We start from the raw sequence: 24,557 nt of genomic DNA, 5'->3' as shown, positions 1-24,557 counted from the left end.
GATCTTTAGGATAGTCTATAAGAATTAGGAGCAGAAGTAGGCAAATCCAGCCCTTAGAGCTTCTTCACCCTTCAATCAGATCATGGCCAGTGTCTCCCTGGTCTCAAGTCCACCTGCCCACCTTTCCCCATATGGCTTTCACACTTTTTTTTTAAAATCAGAAATATATCTATCTGCTTCTTGAAATCATTTAACGATTCAGATTCCACCCTGCTAAGGGGTAGTGAATCCCACAAATGCACCGCCCTCTGTCACCTCTCAACCGATACCTGTGACCTGTTGTTCTAGATTCTCCCACAAGAGGCAGCATTTGGTCTCTGTTTTACTTTATCAATCCCCTCTCTCATCCCTGATGGACAAGTTATCTCCATTCTGAACAATGGGGAACAAGCTCCTCCCACTCATTGACAACATTGCCCCCTACAAAGATGGCGACCACATGGCGTGCACTGCTGCACGTTGCCCCCAATAAAAATGGCAGCCGTTAACACAGGCTGATCATTAGACTTGGTGGCCCCCTCTCATCGCGAACCGAGGAACCAGGAAGTCTTTTTTCAGAGTTTGGGCTTGAACAACCGTGTTTCCAGACACCCGCCAGTTGCATTGCTCCATGCGGTCTGCAATTTTTCAGCTTACTGTTTGTGGATCTGAGAAGGAACATCCCCACATCGCCATCACCAGGTACATGTTTAGAACATAGAACATTACAGCACAGTACAGGCCCTTCGGCCCTCAATGTTGTGCCGAGCTATGTCCAATCCCAAGATCCAGCTATCCCACTCCCTATCATTCTGGAGTGCTCCATGTGCCTATCCAATAACTGTTTGAAAGTTCCTACCTCGGACATCCCTCCTATATCTCCCCATGAACCTTATAGTTATGCCCCCCAGTAACAGTTACACCCACCCGAGGAAATAGTCTCTGCACATCCACTCTATCAATCCCTCTCATCATCTTATAAACCTCTAAGTCGAAAATGTTTGAAAAATCCTAACCACTTCGCTAATGTTCCTCAGGCAACGTCAATACCCCTTCTAATCCATGGGCGGGATTTTCCCGCTGTTCCCACCCCCACCTGGGGATTTAGTCCAGGTGGTGGAATTCTGCCACGGGATCTTCCAGACCTGCCGATGGTGACTCACTCATCGCGGGTCTCCAGCAGTGGAAGGCGACGGCAAATTGCATTGACAGCGGCGGGACTGGAAAACCCTGTGACTGGCCAATGATGGGTCACCTCCACACAACGTGCTGTGGTGGGGGGAGGGTATGGTGGGTGGAATTTTCATCCCACCCAGACCACCCCAGCTCCCTCAGTCCCCATCTGAATGTGGGGCCAAGTCAACATGGTTATTTGAGTGGCGTCAACGGCCTTTCAGCTGACTGTCTGTAGCTGTTGGATACCAGATGGCCCAGGAACAACGTCTCAGGGCCTGTGCGCAGTAAATACTCACTGGTGCTGCTTACCCACTGAAGGCTTACCTTTAAAATTTTATACACGCCGCTTATTGTGTAACAGAATGGGCTATTAACATCTTAACGAGGCAAGAAAAGCTTGCGCTTGCAAAGCATCTCATCACGTCACTCAGAAATGTCGTGTAACCTGGGCCGACGGCGACAGTTGTTAAGGAGGAAAGCTTGTGTAAATAGCACCCGCGAGCTTTGACTGCTGTGGGCCGAAGCCTAGAATTCGATCCCTTTGTTCGTCATCAGGAACGGCCTTTCAGTCGCTCCTCTGTAACAATCCAAACCTTGATCTCTGCCTCTCCCCACCCCCCCCCCGCAACCATCTCCACACTTTCCCACATCAACCAGCCACTTCTGAAGGGTTCCGCCCAAAGACTGTATCACTACCTGAAACTGGTTGTAACGTTACTTTTTGATCTGATTTATTATTGTCACGTGTGTTAGCGTACAGTGAGAAGTATTGTTTCTTGCGCGCCTCACAGATAAAGCGTACCGTTCATAGAGAAGGAAAGGAGAGGGTGCGGAATGTAGTGTGACAGTCATAGCTAGGGGTGTAGAGAAAGATCAACTTAACGCGAGGTAGGTCCGTTCAAAAGTCTGACAGCAGCAGGGAAGAAGCTGTTCTTGAATCAGTGGGTACGTGACCTCAGACTTCTGTATCTTTTTCCCTTATGGAAGAAGGTGGAAGAGAGAATGTCCAGGGTGTGTGGGGTCCTTAATTATGTTGGCTGCTTTGCCAAGGCAGCAGGAAGTGTAGACAGAGTCAATGGATGGGAGGCTGGTTTGCGTGATGGGTTGGGGCTACCTTCTGCCTGTTGAATCATACAGCACTGAAAGAGGCCATTCTGCCCATCATGCTTGTGCTAGCTCTTTGAAAGAGCAACTCAATTAATCCCATTTGCTTGCTCTTTCTGTACATCTCCCCCTACCCCACCATAAATATTTATCTAATTCTCTTTTTGAAAGTTAATATTCGATCTGTTTTCTGAGCAACACATTCCAGATCACGACAACACGTTCGTTTGTTTTTAAAGTTTAAAAATCCTCCCAATTGAAGTTTTGCTGCCAGCATCAGCCTCAAAGTCCGTCTGACTCTCTGGTGCACACACCGATGCCCCCAGTGTCCTGGTCAGTGATAATCCAAAATCAGCGGCACAGTGGTTAGCACTGCTGCTTCACCAGGGATCCCGGTTCGATTCCCAGCTTGGGTCACTGTCTGTGCGGAGTTTGCACATTCTCCCTGTGTCTGCGCGAGTTTCCTCCGGGTGCTCCGGTTTCCTCCCACAGTCCGAAAGACGTGCTGGTTAAGTGCATTGACCTGAACCAGTGCCAGACTATGGCAACCAGGGGAATTTCACAGTAACTTCATTGCAGGGTTAATGTAAGCCTGCTTGTGACACTAATAAGAACATAAGAAATAGGAGCAGGAGTAGGCCATCTAGCCCTTCGAGCCTGCCCCACCATTCAATAAGATCATGGCTGATCTGAAGTGGATCAGCTCCACTTTCCCGCCTGCTCCCCATAACCCTTAATTCCCTTGTCTATCAGAAACCTATCTACCCGTGACTTAAATATATTTAGCGAGGTAGCCTCCACCACTTCAACGGGCAGAGAATTCCAGAGATTCACCACCCTTTGAGTGAAGAAGTTCCTCCTCAACTCTGATCTAAACTGCTCCCCCCCCCTTATCTTGAGGCTGTGCCCTCTAGTTCTGCTATCCTTTCTAAGCGGGAAGAATCTCTCTACCTCTACCCTATCTATCCCCTTCATTATCTTATACGTCTCTATAAGATCCCCCCTCATCCTTCTAAACTCCAACGAGTACAGACCCAGTCTATTTAGTCTCTCTTCATAGTCTAACCCCCTCATCTCTGGTATCAGCCTAGTGAACCTCCTCTGCACTCCCTCCAAGGCCAATATATCCTTGCGCAAGTGCGGCGACCAAAACTGCACACAGTACTCCAGCTGCGGCCTCACCAGTGCCCTGTACAGTTGCAGCAAGATCTCCCTGCTTTTATATTCTATCCCCCTCGCTATAAAGGCCAGCATCCCATTCGCCTTCTTGATCACCTGCAGAATGGGTTTTTGCGACTCGTGCACAAGGACCCCCAGGTCCCTCTGCACCGTAGCATGCTGCAGCTTTTCGCCTTTTAAATAATAATCCCTCCTACTATTATTTCTGCCAAAGTGGATAACCTTATGCTTGCTAACATTGTAGTCCACTTTAAACCATCAGAAACAATTTATTCACTTTGATCTTTCTGGGATCTTGCTGTGTGAAAGGACTGCCAGAATGGCCATTATGGAATAGACTCACTGATGTGTAAGTGCTTTCTGAGCACAGCGATTTTTAAAGTGGAAATTGCTCTAGTGAGCACTGTCCCCTTTAACTTAAAGCCAGGCTCTTTTCTTCCACACTCTCATACAATGGGAAACAATAGGTTATATATAACTGTAACTGCTGAGAGTTTCAGATCTTTAAGAAGTGAGTTGCAGCATTGCGTAATGTCGGACAAGATTATCAGTTAAGAGTTGTAATGTGAACTCCAGGACATGTAAAGACATGCACCAAATGAGGGAGCTTTTGTCTTTAGTGGTTTATGAGATGTCACTAGAGTTAATATTGTGTGTAAACTCTGCCAGCACTGTTCAGCCTCACCTACTTGTGCGGGACACAGTGTGAGTCACTTGATGACTAAGTGTTTGTGCGATCACAATGCTGTGAGATTTCTGAAGCTCTGGCATTTTCACCTCTGCTCCTCCGAAGATCATAGAATCCCTACGGTGAAGAAGGAGGCCATTTGGCCATCGACTCTGCATCGACTCTCCAACAGAGCATCTTACCCAAGCTCTATCCCCATAACCCCACACGTTTACCCTGCTAATTCCCCAAACCTATACGTCTTTGGTCACTAAGGGACAATTTAGCATGGCCAATCCACCTAACCTGTAGTCAGGAGTAAATCACATTGCTGTGACTCTGGAGTCACATGTAGGCCAGGCCGGGTAAGGATGACAGATTTCCTCCCTGAAGGACATCAATGATCAGATGGGTTTTTCCGACAATGGTTTCACGATCATCAGTAAATCCTTAATTTGAGATTTTTACTGAATTCAAATTCCACTATCTGCCGTGGCGGGATTCGAACCCCGGTCCCCAGAATATTAGCTGAGTTTCTGGATTGATAGTCTAGCAATAATGCAACTAGGCCACCTGGGAGGGAGAGCAGCATAGCCTGTGTCCACCTGAAGCGAGAGAAAGCGGCAAAGAAGGTGGAGGCCCTGATCTAACACTGTTAAACTCAGTGAACACAGTAAAAAGTCTGACAACACCAGGTTTTAGTCCAACCTATTTATTTGATAATATACTCAAGCTTTCGAGGGACACCCTCTTCGTCAGGTGAATGGAGAGTTCTGGCCTCAGACAGAGCATATAAAGCATATAAAACTCAGTGAATCCAGGAAGATAGAGAAGACAAAAAGCAGAGGTACGGGTTTCTGGAGTTTGTATTGAGATTTACTGGAAAACTGTAGCAGTCAAGAACAGAATGTTCCAAATGAAAGTCAAGCAAAGAATTGAACAGATCTGGGTCGATGGTTTTGTGAACAGAGGTAGCTCCAGACCGCAGCTGATCAGCCACAGTGTAGGGAAGATCAGACAGTGAGTAACAGGTTCAGCATCATGAAATGCAAGGAGTGTTCCGTCTGTGATAATCCCCGTGGGGAATCACTGACTGACCTCCCCATGGAGCTCATCGTGTATGGGTCCCCCTGGTAACAGGCAATGGCTGGAACTCATTAACTGAACCCTTTTATAAAGCAGGTCCAGAACTGAGCCTGCTGAGCTGTAGCCCCAACAGGGACCAGAGTGCGTATTACCACACTAGTGATTTTACTTTGCATTCTATAACCAACTAAGTTACTTGCTGGTCAGACTAATGGTTTTAGAACAAAGAAAGAGCAAAGAAAATTACAACAGAGGAACAGGCCCTTCGGCCCTCCAAGCCTGCGCCGACCAGGCTGCCCGACTGAACTAAAACCCCCTACCCTTCCAGGGAGCATATCCCTCCATTTCCATCCTATTTATGTATTTGTCCAGACGCTCCTTAAAACTCACTATCGTATCTGTTTCCACTACCTCCCCCGGCAGTGAGTTCCAGGCACCCACCACCCTCTCTTTTAAAAAAGAATCTTGCCTCGTACATCTCCTTTTAAACCTTGGCCCTCACACCTTAAACTTAGTAATTGACTCTTCCACCCTGGGAGAAAGCTTCTGATTATCCACTCTGTCCATGCCTCTCATAATCTTGTAGACTTCTATCAGGTCTCCGCTCAGCCTCCGTCGCTCCAGTGAGACCAAACCAAGTTTCTCCAACCTCCCCTCATAGCTAATGCCCTCCATACCAGGCAACATCCTGGTAAATCTTTTCTGTACCCTCTCCTAAGCCTCCATATCCTTCTGGTAGTGTGGTGACCAGAATTGAACACTATGTTCCAAGTGCGGCCTGAGGTTCTATAAAGCTGCAACATGACTTGCCAATTTTTAAACTCAATGCCCTGGCCAATGAAGGCAAGCATGCCGTATTCCTTCTTGACTACCTTCTCCACCTGCATTGCCACTTTCAGTGACCTATATACCTGTATACTCCGTCCAAGCTATGTTACTTTTGGGTCAGGCTTCCTGAGTCATTACACAGTCAAATGCTAGTTGGGTACAAGGGCTTCTGTTGAAGGAAGACACTTACAGGAAGACTGTCCTGTTGGGATTGAGTGGTTAGGCATCCCTTGGGAAAAGGAGATGATTCAGGCCTGGAAACTGTCAGAGCAGATAAACCTGATTCCCCTGGATTACCTGACTTAATTATACAGGCAGCAAAGCTGAGGAGCCGATCTCACCATTCAGGGGGAAGAGCATTGGGGGATTTTCATCAAATGGATGAACAGTTTGAGTCTCTAGTTTAATGTGGAATTCTTTACAGCTGCAGTTCTCAGAGAAGCCACTGGATGGCAGCAGCATCCCAGGTCTGATCATGGACATCACCAGCACCGGACCTACTTTAGTCGAGAGATCCCATGGAATCTTCGAGGGGACCACATAAGATAGATAGGAACTGGAAGAGGCCATTCAACCCTTCGAGCCCCTTCTCAACCCTCAGAGAACCCTTTTCTCAAGGGCCGTTAGGGGTGGACAGTTAATGCTGGGTTAGCCAGTGAAATCCACATCTTGAATGAATAAAAAAAATCTTCTGCCTTATATGCTGCTGTTACCTGTTTAAGTGTCATTGCATGTTTAATCTATTTGTGACTTTAGGGTGGCATGGTGGTTAACACTGCTGCCTCACAGTGCCAGGGATCTGGGTTCGATTCCAGCCTCAGATCGCTGTCTGTGCAGAGTCTGCACATTCTCCCCGTGTCTGTGTGGGTTTCCTCCGGATGCTCCGGCTTCCTCCCACAGTCCAAAGATGTGTGGGTTAGGTTTATTGGCCAAGCTAAATTGTCCTTTAGTGTCAGGGGTTTAGCTCGATGGGCCGAATGGCTTTCTTCTGCACTGCAAGGGTTATTATAACACCGTGAACCCTATTATTTGGAGTAACAAAAAATGATAAAGGATTTTTAAAAGTTGATGTAGGTGTTGCTGACTGAGCCAGAATTTATTGCCCACCCCTAATTGCCCCTGAACTGAGTGGTTTTGTTTAGGGGGAGAGTTAAGAATCAACCACATTGCCAGACTGGGTAGGGACGGCAGATTTCTTTCCCTAAAGGACATTAGTGAACCAGATGGGCTTTTAACGGAAGATTATATTTTCATGGCCAGGATTCCTCAGACAAGCTTTAGACAGTAGATTTATTAATTGAATTTAAGCTACTAATGATGAGCGACTTGGATAGAATGAATAGTCTGAGTCTTTTTTCCAGGGTAAAAATATCAATTACAAGGAGACGCATGTTTCAAGTAAAAGGGAGGGGGGGAAGTTTAAAGGAGATGTAAGAGGTAGGATTTTTACAGAGGGTGATAAAGGCACTTACCTCCCTCTTAGTAAAAATCCTGCCTCTTGCATCTCCTTTAAACATTCTCCCTTTTACATTGTACCTATGTCATTCCTATCCTGGGAAAAAGATTTTGACTGTCCACTCTATCTGCGTCATAGCTTAAATTCAATTAATAAATCTAGTAATCTTGTACAAACACACCTCCAATGTTATATGTGTTGCAACAATGACTGTGAGTTAGAGTATAAAAGCTGGAGTCTGATGTTACAGCTGTATAGAACGTTGGTTAGGCCACATTTGGAGTACTGCGTCCAGTTCTGGTCACCGCACTACCAGAAGGACGTGGAGGCTTTGGAGAGAGTGCAAAGGAGGTTTTACCAGGATGTTGCCTGGTATGGAGGGTCTCAGCTATGAGGAGAGATTGGCTAAACTGGGGTTGTTCTCCCTGGAAAGACAGAGTGAGAGGGGACTTAATAGAGGTGTTGAAAATTATGAAGGGTATAGATAGGGTGAACAGTGGGAAGTTTTTTCCCAGGTCGGAGGTGACGAACACGAGGGGTCACAGGTTCAAGGTGAGGGGGGGGCGAGGTATAACTCCGATATCAGAGGGACGTATTTTACACAGAGGGTGGTGGGGGCCTGGAATGCACTGCCAAGCAGGGTGGTGGAGGCGGACACACTGGGATCATTTAAGGCTTACCTGGATAGTCACATGAGCAGACTGGGAATGGAGGGATAGAAACGAATGGTCTAGTTGGACCAATGAGCGGTGCAGGCTTGGAGGGCCGAAGGGCCTGTTTCCTGTGCTGTACTGTTCTTTGTCACTGTGGGGGGGTAATGTCACTGCAAAGTATTCCAGAGACCTGAGGAAATGCTGCAGTGGCACAGGTACAAATCCCATTATCAAAGAACAGTACAGGAACAGGCCCTTCGGCCCATCAAGCTTATGCTGACACCTTTGTAAACTAAAGACCTTTTGCCTCTCCGCAGTCCGTTCTCCCTGTGCAATCCACAGCTCCCTGTGTGTGGGGATAATAACCTTCACAGTGAGTGTCCTGAGAATCTTCCTCTGCCGTGTTGCTGGAGTCTGTGCCACGTGGAGTGAAATCATCGCAATCCCCACACTGCCTCAAGAGGCACTACCTCTCTGGTGAACCTGACCATTCATCCAATGGAGCTGATAGATTAGTTCTTGTCAGCCATCTACATTCAGGGTTCTCCTGCCCCTCTGCAGCCCTTTACTTCCTTCTGCAGAACCCCAGCCGTTCCTCATCAAACAACAGTTGGGACGTCTTGTTGGAGTTGTACAAGACATTGGTAAGGCCTCACTTGGAATACTGTGTACAGTTCTGGTCACCTATTATAGAAAGGATATTATTAAACTAGGAAGAGTGCAGAAGAGATTTACGAGGATGCTACCGGTTATTGATGCATTGAGTTATAGGGAGAGGCTGGATAGACTGGGACTTCTTTCTCTAGAGCGTAGGAGGCTGAGGGGTGATCTTATAGAAGTCTGTAAAATAATGAGGGGCACAGATCAGCGAGATAGTCAATATCTTTTCCCAAAAGTAGGGGAGTCGAAAACTAGAGGGCGTAGGTTTAAGGTGAGAGGGGAGAGATATAAAAGTGTCTAGAGAGGCAATTTTTTCACACGGAGGATCTGGAACAAACTGCCAGAGGTAGTAGTAAAGGTGGGTACAATTTGTCTTTTAAAAACCATTTAGACAATTACATGGGTAAGATGGGTATAGAGGGATATGGGCCAAATGCCGGGCAATTGGGACGAGCTTTAGGGGCTTAAAACAGGGCAGCACGGACAAGTCGGGCCGAAGGGCCTGTTTCCATACTGTAAATTTCTGTGACAATTGTGGCATCAGGAAGCCGACAAAACTGGAGTCAGTGGGAATCAGGGGAAGATGCTCCACTGATTGGAGTCACATCTGCTTGTTGGAGGTCAGTTGTTTCTGGCCTCTTGCATATCCCTGGTTTTCACTGCTGTGGCTGTGTCAGGTTCTAAACTCTGAATACGCTCGTGAGATCTCTCTCTATAATCCTTTAAAGTCTACTTTTCTGACCAAACATCTCATCACCTGTTCTGACATTTTCTGACATGGCTTGATACTCACGTTTTATTTTGTAATGCTCACAGGAAGCACCTTTGGATGTTTTACTGTGTAAAAGATAGATAGATATGTGTATACTACTGATTCATGTCTACATGTTAAAACATTGCAGTCCTGAACAATACATGCAGATGTACAAATTAGGAGCTGGAATAGGCCACTGCTCCACTATTTAGTATGATCATAGCTGATTGGAGGGGGCAGGGCCTCAGCTTACCGGAAAGCCGGATGCTTGCACCAGAGGGCGCAATTGTACCGATCTGGTGCGCACCCAATTTTTTTCACTGCTCCTCCGCCCATCAGCCGGCATGATGAGTCAATAAGATTGCCCCCAAAGACTCTGCGCCCACTGCCTTTGGAGGAAGAGTGTTCCAGAGACTTGCAGCCCTCAGAGAGAAAAACAAATTCTCCTCACCTCCGTTTTAAATGAGTCATCCTTTATTTCTAAACTGTGACCGGGATTCTCTGATCTCATTCACCCCACCACCACTGCCAACGAGACAGGAGAATTTGGCGCTCAGCCAAGACTTCATTCACTGCAGTGGGACTGGAGAATCCCAGCCATGGGCGAGGTTGGAGAATTCTAGTTGTAGATTCTCCGACAAGAGGAAACATTCTCTTCACATCCATCCTGTCAATACCTCTCAGCATATTGAAAAGCTTTTGATCAAGTCACCTCTCGCTCTTCTAAACTGTGAATATAAGTCTAACCCGTCCAACCTCATTGGACAACCCGCCCATACCTGTTATTAGTCAAGTGAACCTGCTCTGAAGTGCTTCTAAAGCATTGGCATCTAGTGTCCTTGTGCACCAGTCACTGAAGGTAGGCATGCAGATGCAGCAGGTGATAAAGAAGGCAAATGGTATGTTGGTCTTCATTCAAGTACAGAAGCAGGGATGTGTTGTTGCAATTATACAGGGGCTTTGGTAAGGCCACACCTAGAATATTGTGTGCAGTTTTGGTCTCCTTTTCTGAGGAGGGATGTTCTTGCTCTCGAGGGAGAGCGGCGGAGGTTTACCGGGCTGATTCCGGGGATGGTGGGACTGATGTACGAGGAGGGATTGACTAGGTTAGGATTGTTTACGCTGGAGTTCAGGCAAATGAGGGGGAATCTCATACAGACTTATAAAATTCCAACAGGACTACACATGGTAGATGCAGGAAGGATGTTCCCCCATGGTGGGGGGAGTCCCAGACCAGGGGTCACAGTCTGAGGATTCGGGGTAGACCATTTAGGATGGAGGTGAGGAGACATTTTCTTCAGCCAAAGAGTGGTGATCCTGTGGAATTCATTAACACAGGGAGTAGTTGATGCCCAAACATTGAATGTATTCAAAAGATGGCTGGATATAGCATTTGGGGCGAATGGGATCAAAGGTTATGGGGAGAAAGCAGGATTAGGCTATTGAGTTGGATGATCAGCTATGATCGCGATGAATGATAGAGCAGGCTCGAAGGGCTAGATGGCCTACTCCTGCTCCTATCTTCTATGTTTCTACTGATGGCACCTCATTTTTATACTAACTTCTAAACCATCTTTTCAGGTGCGGGCAAAGCAAGAATTGGAACTCAAAGTGAAATCATTTGCCCCTCCCTATGTGAGTAGACCTGTAATGGAATTATAACTCAGCAATACCCTTTGTTTAAATCTTTCTCTGGATCTAATTGGAACCCACTGTTCTTTCTCAGGCCCCCCAACCTGAGCTCTACTTGTTACCCGGTGCTGGCAGGAGACACCTGCATCACACGTTCACACCCAAAGGTCAACCCCTCCCTGCAGATGATTTTGGAACGTACGCACCTCGCCCAAGACCGAGAGATAGAGGCCTGGATGAGAATGAGTCTTCAGGAGACTTGAAATCTTCTGGTCGTTGCTCCCAAGCTCACGTTACTCAGAGTCCTGACGCACACAGCGACTGCCCGTTGTATGATAGGCCGCAGAATACCAACCACAAGGAGAAAGCAAAGCCAAGGGGTTGTAAAGCTGATGAGTTTCCACAACCAGCTCACCGCACCGGGAGCCCGGACATTACCTACACTCCTGTCCATCAGAGAAGCCCAGATCTGGGTCGAATCACCGACTCCAGGGAATTTAAAACCAATGGTTTCTCACAGGACATCCAGAGCACGAGGAGTCCCAGTTTAAGTAACGGCTGGAAGCAGGAGACACCCGGAAAATCCCTTCAGAGCACAAGAGAGTCCAATCAGAAAATACTCAGGAAGCAACAGCATGAGCATCGGGTGTGCCAGGGAGAGAAAGGTTCTTGAGTTGGAGATTAATAGAAATCTGAGGCACAGATGGAGGCCATTTTTCACAACACAGAAACCTTATAAATAGGAGCAGGAGGAGGCCTTTTGGCCCTTCGAGCCTGCTCCACCACTCATCGCAACCATGGCTGATCATCCAACTCAATAGCCTAATCCTGCTTTCTCCCCATAACCTCTGATCCTGTATCCTGTTCGCCCCAAGCGCTATATCCAGCTGCAGCTTAAATACATTCAATGTTTTGGCATCAACTAATGAATTCCACAGGCTCACCACTCTTTGGGTGAAGAAATGTCTCCTCATCTCCATCCTAAATGGTCTCCTCCGAATCCTCAGACTGTGACCCCCTGGTTCTGGATTCCCCCACCATCGGGAACATCCTCCCTGCACCTACTCTATCTAGACCTGTTAGAATTTTATAAGTCTCTGAGATCCCCCTCCCCTTCTCACTCATAGAGATCCTACAGTGCAGAAAGAGGCCATTCAGCCCATCAAGCATGCACCATTAACAATCCCACCCAGGCCCTATCCGGTGTAACCCTATGTATTTACCTTACCAATCACTTGACACTAAGGGACAATTTACCATGCCCAATCAGCCTAACCTGCACATCTTGAGTGTGGGTGGAAACCGGAGCACCCGGAGGAAACCCATGCAGACATGGGGAGAATGTGCAAACTCCACACAGACACTGACCGGAGGCCAGAACTGAGCATTGCAGTGAATCAGGAGCCTGGATTATGTGCTGAGGATTCGGATTATCTCAGATGAGAATCCAATCAATCCAAACACATTGCTATTGACAAGAACATACAACATAGAACCCTACAGTGCAGAAAGAGGCCCTTCGGCCCATCGAGTCTGCACCAACCACAATCCCACCCAGGCCCTACCCCCATATCCCTACATATTTTACCCACTAATCCCTCTAACCTACGCATCCTAGTACACTAAGGGGCAATTTTAGCACGGCCAATCCACCTAACCCGCATGTCTTTAGACTGTGGGAGGAAACCGGAGCGCCCGGAGGAAACCCACGCAGACACGGGGAGAACGTGCCAACTCCACACAGGCAGTGACCCGAGCCGGGAATCGAACCCGGGTCCCTGGAGCTGTGAAGCAGCAGTGCTAACCTACTGTGCTACTGTGCCGCAAACTGAGAGACTGAAGCTAAGTAACTGTACAAACACATTTACCCAATTCTGTTGTTGTAAGTGACTTCTATTTCTGCAGGAACTGCTGCCACGAGGGTTGTGCAGAAGGACGCCCGTTTAGTTTTAGAAGAAAGCAGAATTCCCAGCAATAGCACAAGGGATTCAGGAATACAGGAATCGCTGGACGAGAGAGACTTGGAATGTTACGAAAATCAGAGAAAGAAGAGGTGAGAATCTTCGAGAAACTCACTATTGATCAATTTCTGTTTGTTCTTGGTGGATTTGGTTGTCTCAACGTCCCAGTCCAAGAACTGTTCCGATTCTGCATTACAGCCAGCAAGTAAATAAAGCTCCAGAGTCTTTCAATGGCGAACTCAGACCCAGTCAGGTACTGAATACTTTTCTGCTAATGTACAAAACTGGATTGTCCTCCTCTGAAATAAAAGCAAAACACTGCGGATGGTGGAAATCTGAACTAAACGCAGAAAATGCTGGAAAATCTCAGCAGGACTGGCAGCGTCTGCAGAGAGAAGAACAGAGTTAAATGGCCCCTAATTTTACCGACACGGCTGCCCGAGTGGGTGAGGTTTGCAGAATGGCATTCCTTGTTGAGCCTGAGCGCATTCTTTATGAGCTTTGGATGGCCACGCAGGTAAAATCAGGGCCAATGTTTTATGTCCTTATTCAGAGCGACCCTCTTCTAATTGTTTAATCCCCTCGTCATTTTAACGAGGCTCGACACCATCCAGGAATAAGCAGCCGATGCAATATCACAAGCACCCGCTCCCCCCCCACCACCGACGCGCAGTGTTCACCGTCCCAAAGATGCACTGAGGCAACACACCAAGGCCCTTTCAAACTCACGACCGCTGCCATCTGGTAGGATAATGGCAGCAGAAAGCTGGGAATCTCACCACCTGGAGGTTCCCCACCAAGTCACTCACCACCCTGAGTTGGAAACGTATCAGCCATTCCTTCACTGGATCAAAATCGTGGAACTCCCTCCCTCACCGCACTGTGGGTTTACCTACATTGCACGCACTCCAGTGGTTCAAGAAGGCAGCTCAGCACCACCTTCTCAAGGGGCAATTAGGGATGGGTAATTAAGGCTGGCCAGCCAGCCATTGAAAGAACCACAATGAATTTTGTATTCCCCATTGTAAATTTTTGCCTGTGTTTGTTTTTGCTACTTAGGTACAGAGCGATGGCTACTCACCAATGACACCCCCAGTTACAAAGCATTATTCCCTTCCTGCTCCCCCACCATCTCTACCAACTTTCAATCTAAAGCCACAACTTGAATCAGCTCCGACAGACAGTAAGTAGTTGGTGTTAAGACCAGCGATGCCAGATTCGTTTTGTTAGAGAAATAAATGGATGGCCCAAAGTGCTAATCAATCCTCTCGGTTATGAGGCGGGGGAGGGTGGAGGAAGTGAGGAAGCTTCAAAGTGTTGTCCGAAGCTTGTTTTTCACATGGAAGACACTCAGTTGCAACAGTTCCCACATTGGGTAAACGATAAGACCTCAGCAGACTGGCTTCTGGGGAGGAGATAGATCTTAAGCTGGGCCATCTCAGAGGAGGGTTAAGAATCACTCACATTGCTGTGAACCTGGGGTTATATGTAGACCAGGACTTTCCGTCCCGTTCCTATCCAGTGGGTTTGGTGGCGGGAGTGGAAAATCTCATGACAGGCCCAGATCGCCCCAATCTGTCAAGTACCAGGTTGCTGGTGGGCTGGGTGATGTGGAGGGACGCGCCCTTTTAAGGTTTTTGCAATACAGTACACCAGAGAAAACCAGCACTGACCTTAATTTCAGGGGGCTTGGAGTATAAGAGTCGGGAAATCTTGCTGCAACTGTACAAGATACCGTGAGACCACGCCTGGAGCGGTGTGAGCTGCTTTGGTTCCCTTATTTAAGGAAAGATTTTATTTCATTGGAGGCAGTTCTGAGAAGTTTCACCAGGATGATCCCTGGTATGGAGGAATTGTCTGATGGGGAAAGGTTAAACAGGTTGGGACTGATTGGAGTTTCGAAGAACGAGAGGTGACCTCGTTGAAGCACATAGGATTATTAAGCGTCTTGACAGGTTAAATGCTCACGGGAGAGACTAAGACCAGAAGGGATAGCCTCAGAATAAAGTGCCACCAATTTAAGACTGAAGAGAGGAAGAATTTCTTCTGAGGATTGTGACTCTTTGGAACTCATTGCTACAGAGAGTTTTGGGGACAGAGTCATTGTGCATATTTAGGACTAAGATAGATTTTTGATTTGTGATAGAATTAAAGGTTCTGGGGAAGGGGCAGGAAAGTGGGCAAGGGGAATGTTGGATCAGCCATGACCCTATTGAGTGGCAGAGCAGGTTCAATGGGCTAAATGGCCTCCTCCTGTCCCTATTTCTTATATTTTATTCACACCTCTTTTCCTGCCCACTGCCGCACTATTGCAAAAAGATAAAATTCCACATGTAGGCCAGACCAGGTAAGGACAGTAGATTTCCTTCCCTAAAGGGCATTAGTGAACCAGATGGGTAGCTGCCAGTTTTATATTCCTCTATGACTCTGTGTTATTCTTTCACAAAATGACTAACTTGTTGGACTAATTGGACCTTTCCTCTTTGGGGAGAACCCTCTGTTTGAACCTAAAGACAGGCCCAGTGACACTCTTGTGTGGATTTTGAAGCTTTTCGGTGATGTAAGGCTCAATATAGAAGCATAGAATCCCTACAGTACAGAAGGAGGCTATTCGGCCCATTGAGTCTGCACCGATTCTCCAACAGAGCATCTTCCCCCAGGCCTACCCTCCCGCCCTATCCCCGTAACCCCATGCATTTACCCTGCTAATGGTATTGGTCCAAGTACCTTGTGTTTTCTCATTCTCAAAATGTGTGATAACATTCTGAGCTTCATGTCGAGCTTTTTATTTAAAGAGGAGCAGCTCATTGCAGCGATTAACGCGACAAAACAAGAGAGAAAATGCCTCGAGAAAACCAGGGAAGAACTTGTGAAAAAAGTGAGAGGATTGTTAACACAAAACCGATTAAGACGAAACCAAGGTAAGGAGCTGGAGATGGAGTTTGCGAACTCTCTAAACAACTTACAGCCATTCAATATTCTTAAACTGCAGCCCCTGTTTGTAGGGAAAGCAGCCGGCATCGATTTATACACAGCAAGATCCCACAACCAGCAGCTGGATGATCACTGGAGTTGACACAGGGCACAAAACTCTTTCTCTTGTTTCAAAAGTGACCCGGGAGCTTTTGTATCATTTTACTACCTCACCGCGGTGTAACTTCTGATTCGAAAGACAGAGCCTCCGACAGTGCAGCACTCCCTCAACACTGACACTGGAGTGCCAGCCTAAATTTGGCATTTGATTAACTGCTCAGGACCTTCTGATTCAGGGGTCAGAGTGCTGGGGCGGCATGGTGGCACAGTGGTTAGCACTGCTGCCTCACAGCGCCGGGGACACCGGGTTCGATTCCCGGCAGCACCAGGGACACAGGTTCGATTCCCGGCTTGGGTCACGTAAGGACATAAGAAATAGGAGCAGGAGTAGGCCATCTAGCCCTTCGAGCCTGCCCCGCCATTCAATAAGATCATGGCTGATCTGTCGTGGCTCAGTTCCACTTTCCCGCCCTCTCCCCATAACCCTTAATCCCCTCTCTTATCAAAAACCCATCAACCCGCGTCTTAAAAATATTTAGCGAGGTAGCCTCCACCACTTCAACGGGCAAAGAATTCCAGAGATTTACGTGGAGTTTGCATGTTCTCCCTGTCCCTGCTTGGGTTTCCTCCGGGTGCTCCGGTTTCCTCCCACAGTCCAAAAGACGTGCTGTGTACCCGAATAGGAACTGGAGTGTGGCAACTGGGGGATTTTCACAGTAACTTCATTGTGGTGTAAATGTAAGCCTTTACTTTAGGTGTGAGGAGAAGAGAGAGTCAGCTGTGCTGATTTACACCAATGAGACGGATGCTTAATTCACCAATGGTTACAAAGTTTATCGAACACTGAATTTCATGAATGAAGCAAAATCATGTCAGCAGGAGGAGGAGCCATCTGCTTCGACCAATCAGAAATGTCTGTGGTGGTTGGTTGGATATTAGTACTCTCCCTTTGAGTAACAAACAATCACTCGAAATCATCAGCTTCACAGCTCCAGGGACCTGGGTTCGAATCCCGGCTCGGGCCACTGTCTGTGTGGAGTTTGCACATTCTCCTCGTGTCTGCGTGGGTTTCCTCCGGGTGCTCCGGCTTCCTCCCACAGTCCAAAGATGTGCGGGTTAGGTTGATCTGGCTGTGCAAAAATTGCCCCTTAGTGTCCTGATATGCATAAGTTAGAGGGATTAGTGGGTAAAATATGTAGGGATATGGGGGTAGGGCCTGGGTGGGATTGTGGTTGGTGTAGACTCGATGGGCCGAGTGGCCTCTCTCTGTACTGTGGGGTTTCTATGCCCCTCTGGGGTTTCTATGATTTTGTTTCTTTCTAACAGTAATGACTTCAATTAGGCCATTGAGGTTGCCCTATTGGAATATTATTGTCACATGTATTAACATTCAGTGAAAAAGTATTGTTCCTTGCGCGCTTTACAGACAAAACATGCCATTCATAGAACACATGGGAAGAAGGAGAGGAGAGGGTGCAGAGTGTAGTGTTACAGTCATAGCTAGGGTGTAGAGAAAGATCAACTCAATATATTACAAGAAGGGAAGCAAATCCTGAATTCCGGATCCACCTTTCTCATCCTGCCCCATGTTCCCAAAAACCTGTGTTAAAATTCTTTCATGGGATATGGGAGTCACTGGCTGGGCCAGCATTTATTGCCCATCTTAATTGCCCCTTGAGGGTGAGCTGCCTTCTTGAACTGCTGCAGTCCCCGTGGCATAGGTACACACATGGTGCTGGTAGGGAGGGCGTTCCAGGATTTTGACCCAGCGACAGTGAAGGAATAGCGATATATTTCCAGGTCATATTGGATGCTACATTTATATGGAGACAGATGACAGAATCTCATCACCTTGAGTAGATGTCATCTTTGATTTGAGGGAAACACCATTGCTGACAGATTCAAATCCCACTGCACATAATAGAACATAGAACACTACAGCACAAACAGGCCCTTCGGCCCACAAGTTACGCTGATCACATCCATACCTACCAGGCCATAGAACTACCTGTAACTCCCAATCCCATTAAATCCCATATACTCATCCAGAAGTCTTTTAAAAGACCCCAGCGAGTTTGCCTCTACCACCATCGACGGCAGCCGATTCCACTCACTCACCACCCTCTGAGTGAAAAACTTACCCCTAACATCTCCTCTGTACTTGCTTCCCAGCACCTTAAACCTGCGTCCTCTCGTAGCGACCATTTCAGCCCTGGGAAATAGCCTCCGAGAATCCACCCTATCTATTCCTCTCAACATCTTATAAACCTCTATCAGGTCGCCTCTCAACCTTCGTCTCTCCAGGGAGAAGAGACCTAGCTCCCTCAACCTATCTTCATAAGGCATGCCTCCCAATCCAGGCAACATCCTTGTAAATCTCCTCTGCACCCTTGCAATAGCTTCCACATCCTTCCTGTAGTGAGGCGACCAGAACTACGCGCTATAATTTGTAATTGTGTATAAAATCCAGGAAAACAATCCAAGTATTATCCTAAGATAGAAACACAAAAACGAAATCACACTTCTGTTTTTGAGCTTTCTGTGTGAAAGTTGGTCATCTTATTTTCTAATTACAATGGCAAGTAACAGTTGAATTTTTTCATTGGCTGCCTTTTGTTCTTTGTGTTATTCTTTTGTCCGACAGTTCGTGACAAGTGGAAAAAGAAATACTTTGAATCAAAGAAAGTGACCACTCCGTTGGAAGAAACATCTAGCAAGTTACGGGAAGAGCTGGAAGCTTATTATCTGAAACTGCTCCAGCAGCTAGAGGCAAGGGACACGAGGAAGCAGTCCAGAAAATCGACAAGCAATTCGAAAGTAAATACTGCGCATTTCGATCAATTCATTCCGTCAGTGCTGGGGTCTCGACTTGTTACCGTTTATATCAGTGACTTGTGATAAATGGTACGACAGTTAAATTTGCTGATGGCACAGAGATAGGTAGGATAGTAAGATGTGAAGAGGAAGTAAGGAGGCTACAAGGGGATACAGATGGGTTAAGTGAGTGGGCAAAGGTCTGGCAAATGGAGTCTCATGTGGGAACATGTGAAATGGTCCACTTTGGCAGAAAAATTGAAAACAAAGCAAATTATTTAAATGCTGAGAATTTGCAAAGCTCTGAGGTGTAGAGGGATCTGGATGTCCTAGTGCATAAATTGCAAAAGGCTCGTATGCAAGTACAGCAAATAATTAGGAAAGGTAATAGAAATATATATTTTATCGTGAAGACAATTTCAACAGTGGGGAGATTCTGTTTCATTTGTACAAGGCATTGGTGAGACTACATCTGCAGCACTAGTTTTAAGTTTAGTGTCACAAGTTGGCTTACATTAACACTGCAATGAAGTTACTGTGAAAATCCTCTGGTTGTCACACTCCAGTGTCTGTTCACGTACACTGAGGGAGCATTTAGTATGGTTAATGCACCTAACCAGCATTTCTTTTAGATACCCGGAGGAAACCCATGCACACACGGGGAGAACGTGCAGACTCTGCACAGACACTGAACCAAGCCAGGAATCGAACCCGGGACCCTAGTGCTATGAGGCAGCAGTGCTGACCACTATGCCACCCCGTCGCCTCATTACCTGCCTCCACCGCCTCCTGAGGCAGAATTCCAAAGCCACACCACCCTCTGAAGAAAAGAAATTCTCATCTCTGTCCAAAGCTTTTACATCCTTATTAAGGAGACCAAAATTGCACACAGTATTCAAGTTGTGGTCTCACCGTTGCCATTGTATAACTGAAGCATAACGTTTCATTTCGCCTTCTTAATTACTTGCTTTACCTGCATACTAACCTTCTGTGACTCCTACACTAGAACACCCAGATCCCTCTGCAACTTGCAGTCTTTCTCCATTTAAGTAATACTCTGTTCTTTTTTTCATTCTTCCGGCCAGAGTGAACAATTACTTTTGCCCACATCTACTCCATTTGCCACATTTTTGTCCCCCTTCACTCAACCTATCTCTATCCATCTGCAAATTCCTCGGGGCAGAGTTTCCTGGCCAAGGTCACCCTAAAACCGAAAAATCCCACCCGAGGTTATAGAGTCATAGAGGTTTACAGCATGGAAATAGGCCCAACTTATCCATGCTGCCCTCTTTTTTAAAACCCCTAAGCTAATCCCAATTGCCCGCATTTGGCCCATATCCCTCTATACCCATCGTACCCATGTAACTATCAAAATGCTTTTTAAAATATAAAATTGGGGGTTTCAAACAAGAAGGACAACATGGACAAGTTGGGCCGAAGGGCCTATTTCCATGCTGTAAACTTCTATGACTCTATGACCTCGGGTGGGATTTTTCAGTTCTAGGGTAACCATGGCCAGGAAACCCTGCCCCGAGGAATTTGCGAATGGATAGAGATAGGTTGAGTGAGGGGGACAAAAATGTGGCAAATGGAGTAAATGTGGGGAAAAAGTAACTGTTCACTCTGGCAGGAAGAATAAAAAAGAACAGAGTATTACTTAAATGGAGAAAGACTGCAGAATTCCAAGTTGCTGAGGGATCTGGGTGTTCTAGTGTAGGAGTCACAAAAGATTAGTATGCAGCTAGAGCAAGTAATTAAGAAGGTTAAATGGAATGTTATGCTCTACAGCTACCTCTGGCAGCTTGTTCCAGACACTCACCACTCAGAGACCTTTGCATGGTCTGCACCACCCACTATGATTCCCTTGACAGGTGTGATGGGAAAATTCTCCCCTCCTTATGTCCTCTTCACAACATACTTTTCCTATCTTTGTGTCCTAAGTGAGTGACTGGAGACGTAGGTTTTGTAGTTACCTAGGAGTTACAGTAGGTTTGAATCTATCTAACATTTCCTCCAGGTAAGCATATCAGAACTGTCTAAAACCTCTGACTCTGTCACTGAGAGTCAAAGACTTTCATGGAGGTTTCCGGGGAGCATGGGAATTGCCCCATCAGAAGTTGAAACATCCTGGGAAATTCCCATGGAGGTCAATGGATCAGAGCATCCCCAGGATCCTGATGTGCATCTCCAGTTGTACAACTGGTCACCAAAGATCTGGAGACCAGAAGTTACCTTTGGAGTACTTTGTAATAGTTGAGGAGGTGTGCTAAATACCTGTCTAAATTTAAACATTAATGATGTTCTCTTCCAGAATGAGTTAATTATTCAGATCACAACACTCAAGCATGAAATGGACCAGCTATACAGAAGTGTGGAAAATGCCAAAATGAAGCTAATTACTGAGATCAAGGTATGACTGTCCAGAGATCTACAACCGTGCCACACAAGTCTCTAAAACTAGCACCAAGATCATTTTCATGAAAACATGACTGACTTAGAGCAACATAAATATATTTCTGAATAGGTTTGGTTTATATTGAACCATAGAAAAGTTATGGTGCAGAACGAGGTCATTCAGCCCATTATGTTTGTGCTGGGCAAAAAAAAAGAGGGTAGCCGCGTATTTTAATTTCACTTTCCAGCACCTGGTCCGTAGCCGATGTTTTTACATCTCTACAGCTTTCTCAACCGATCAAACAATTGATATAAATCAGTGTTTAACTATCACTGCCTCTGGCAGCTTGTTCCAGACATTCACCATACCCTATGAAAAAAATTGCCCCTCTGGACCCTTTTGTATCTCTCCCCTCTCCCCTTAAATCCACACCCTCTAGTTTTAGGAAAAGATGTTGACTATCTAGCTGATCTGAGCCGCTCATTATTTTATAGACCTCTATAAGATCACCCATAAGCCTCCTACTCTTCTGAAGAAAAAAGTCCCAGTCTATCCAGCCTCTCCTTATAACTCAAACCATCAAATCCCAGTACCATTCCAGTAGCATCCTTTTCTACACTCTTTCTAGTTTAATAAAATCCTTTCTATAATAGGGTGACCAGAACACAGTATTCCAAGTGTAGCCTTACTAATAACTTGTACAACTTCAACAAGATGTCCCAATTGCCGTATTCAATGTTCTGCCCGATGAAATCAAGCATGCTGAATGCTTTCTTCACCACCCTGTCCACCTGTGACTCCAATTTCAAGAAACTGTGAACCTCTACCCCTAGGTTTCTTTGTTCTATAACTCTCCCCAACATCCTACCACTAACTGAGTAAGTGCTGCCCTGGTTCAATCTCTGCATCACCTTGCATGTATCTAAATCAAACTCCATCTGCCATTCATCAGCCCACTGGCCCAATTGATCAAGATCCCATTGCAATCCTAGATAACGTTCTTCACTGTGCACTATGCCACCAATTTTGGTGTCATCTGCTAACCATGCCTCCTATATTCTCATTCAAATCATTATATAAATGACAAATAACAGTGGATCCAGCACTGATCCCTAAGGCCATTGTCAATGGGATTTCCCATTGTAGCCGCTCACAACACCAGAGAACCGGTGGCAGTGGTATGCTGCTGTCAGGACCAGAGAATCCTCCACTAGCGAACAGCTGGAGAATTCCGGCCATTGTGTGTGGTGTGAATGCTGAATTCCACCTATCCTGCGGTTTGCAGATTGCAGAGAGTCAGGATTTATTCCCACTTGGAAATAAGCGGACGTATTAGTGAGAGGCAACATGGTTTTGTGAAGGGGAGGTCGTGTCTCAATCAAGCTTTTCGAGGAAGTGACAAAGATGATTGATGAGGGTAGGGCAGTGGATGTTGTCTACATGGACTTCAGTAAGGCCTTTGACAAGGTCCCTTATGGCAGACTGGTGCAGAAGGTGCAGTCGCATGGGATCAGAGGTGAGCTGGCAAGGTGGACACAAAACTGGCTCGGTCAAAGAAGACAGAGGGTAGCAGTGGAAGGGTGTGTTTCTGAATGGAGGGCTGTGACAAGTGGTGTTTCTCAGGGATCAGTGTTGGGACCTTTGCTGTATGTAATATATATAAATGATTTGGAGGAAAATGTAACTGGACTGATTAGTAAGTTTGCGGATGACACAAAGGTTTGTGGATTTGCATTACCAACTCAAAGCATATACAAACCAGCAATGACTGGAACTGTTACTTTGGAATTATGAAACGTAAAGGGGAGGCTATTCAATGCTGGTTATTTATACAATTTAATATAAAAGTAATGTTTTTCAATTAATTGATTATACATATGTGGATATGTTTAAAAACACTCTGGCTTCTGCTGAATGAGATAATTAAAGCTGCCATCCAGTTGAATAGATCTTTGAAAAATATTTCAATAATGTCTGTTGCCTTTGCAGCTGAGAAAGCAGACATCAACAGATCTCCGAGCTCTCCGCGCTGAACTGGCACAGAAGAAGACTCAGTCATCCCTAAACCGCATGCATGGTGATTCTGTCCCTCACAGTTTGAATGTTTCTGCATCTTAGCCCATTCCAGGTTACCCAACCATTGACGCGGTCGCTGTCTGTGTGAGATCTTGTTTCAAACAGCTTCCATACTTGTACGCGAGTGAATACACTTTAAAAAGCTCACTGCCTGTGAAGCACTTGGTGACATTTTTATTGACGCTGTATGAGATACGAGGGATGTATGGTTCTAAACCACTCTAACCAATCCTAAAGGACAAACTATCTTCCTCTTCGTTCCTATGCAAATATCAGCAAGCCATGTGGATCTTGTGACTCACGATATTGCATTCCGTGCCTCTGACCTAGGGGAACTGGGTTCAAGCCTCACTCTAGCAATTGGCAGCTACAGAAGGAGCCTTTGTGTCACAGATTAAACAGGCTCATTAATTACCCTCATAACCGCCCCCCCCAAATTGGGAACAAATTGTGTGTGATGATAGGAAGCAAACCAGTAAATTGCAGAATGAGATGGAACCCAAGAAACAATGTTTTTGTTTTCTTCTGGCTGATGTGAATATCGAGTAACAATTATAATTGTTATCAGTTTAATAATGGAAATGCTTTCCAACGGAACAAAAGAATCAACTTTCCTGTTGTCGTGTTCACTTTTCCATATGATCCAAGCACCAGACATTAGCCATTACCACAGCGGGGTAACTGGAAAGGTCGATACAACCACATTCCTGCTCTTCTTTGGTCTTTGGGGAAGTTATACTTGCTCCACCCTCTCATGTCACAGACACAGTCTTGTGTGTAGCAGCATATAACAAGGTACATGCAACAGACTTGGGCAGTAGGGAGTGTCTAACATTTCTTCAAGTGCCTCTTTCTGAGCTCAATCTGAGACTGTACAAAGATAATCAATGCTGTAGGGACAGACTAATAAGAATTGTGAGGAAACGGGGCAGGTTATCCTTATCAGACTGGGTACCTTGTTCCTGGGATTGTTGTTGATGATCATTGGACTTAAAAAAACACTGGGCAGACTCTGACAGAAAATGGCAAAGTGCCAGGATAAAATCATAGAATCCCTACAGTATGGAGTCCGGCCCATCAAGTCTGTACCAAACACATCCCACC

The 24,557-nt window shown here is 46.1% G+C and overlaps 1 protein-coding gene across 1 annotated transcript in view; it reads left to right on the top strand.

Moving 5' to 3' along the window:
* The window catches only part of spata1 (spermatogenesis associated 1), a 47,818-nt gene extending 23,261 nt beyond the window's left edge, over window positions 1-24,557 (top strand). The window contains exons 4-12 of the mRNA XM_080196488.1: window positions 11,124-11,177; window positions 11,269-11,839; window positions 13,080-13,227; window positions 13,334-13,388; window positions 14,195-14,318; window positions 15,931-16,056; window positions 18,813-18,985; window positions 21,294-21,392; window positions 23,367-24,557. Coding sequence (XP_080052614.1) covers window positions 11,124-11,177; window positions 11,269-11,839; window positions 13,080-13,227; window positions 13,334-13,388; window positions 14,195-14,318; window positions 15,931-16,056; window positions 18,813-18,985; window positions 21,294-21,392; window positions 23,367-23,495 — 1,479 coding nt within the window. The 3' untranslated portion in view covers window positions 23,496-24,557. The remainder of the gene's footprint in view (window positions 1-11,123; window positions 11,178-11,268; window positions 11,840-13,079; window positions 13,228-13,333; window positions 13,389-14,194; window positions 14,319-15,930; window positions 16,057-18,812; window positions 18,986-21,293; window positions 21,393-23,366) is intronic.

The sequence above is a fragment of the Carcharhinus amblyrhynchos genome, chromosome 9, assembly GCF_965287045.1.
Source record: "Carcharhinus amblyrhynchos chromosome 9, sCarAmb.v2.hapA, whole genome shotgun sequence".
Taxonomy (NCBI): domain Eukaryota; kingdom Metazoa; phylum Chordata; class Chondrichthyes; order Carcharhiniformes; family Carcharhinidae; genus Carcharhinus; species Carcharhinus amblyrhynchos.
The sequence above is the reverse complement of the archived record's forward strand: the minus strand, read 5'-3'. Positions and strand labels throughout refer to the sequence as shown.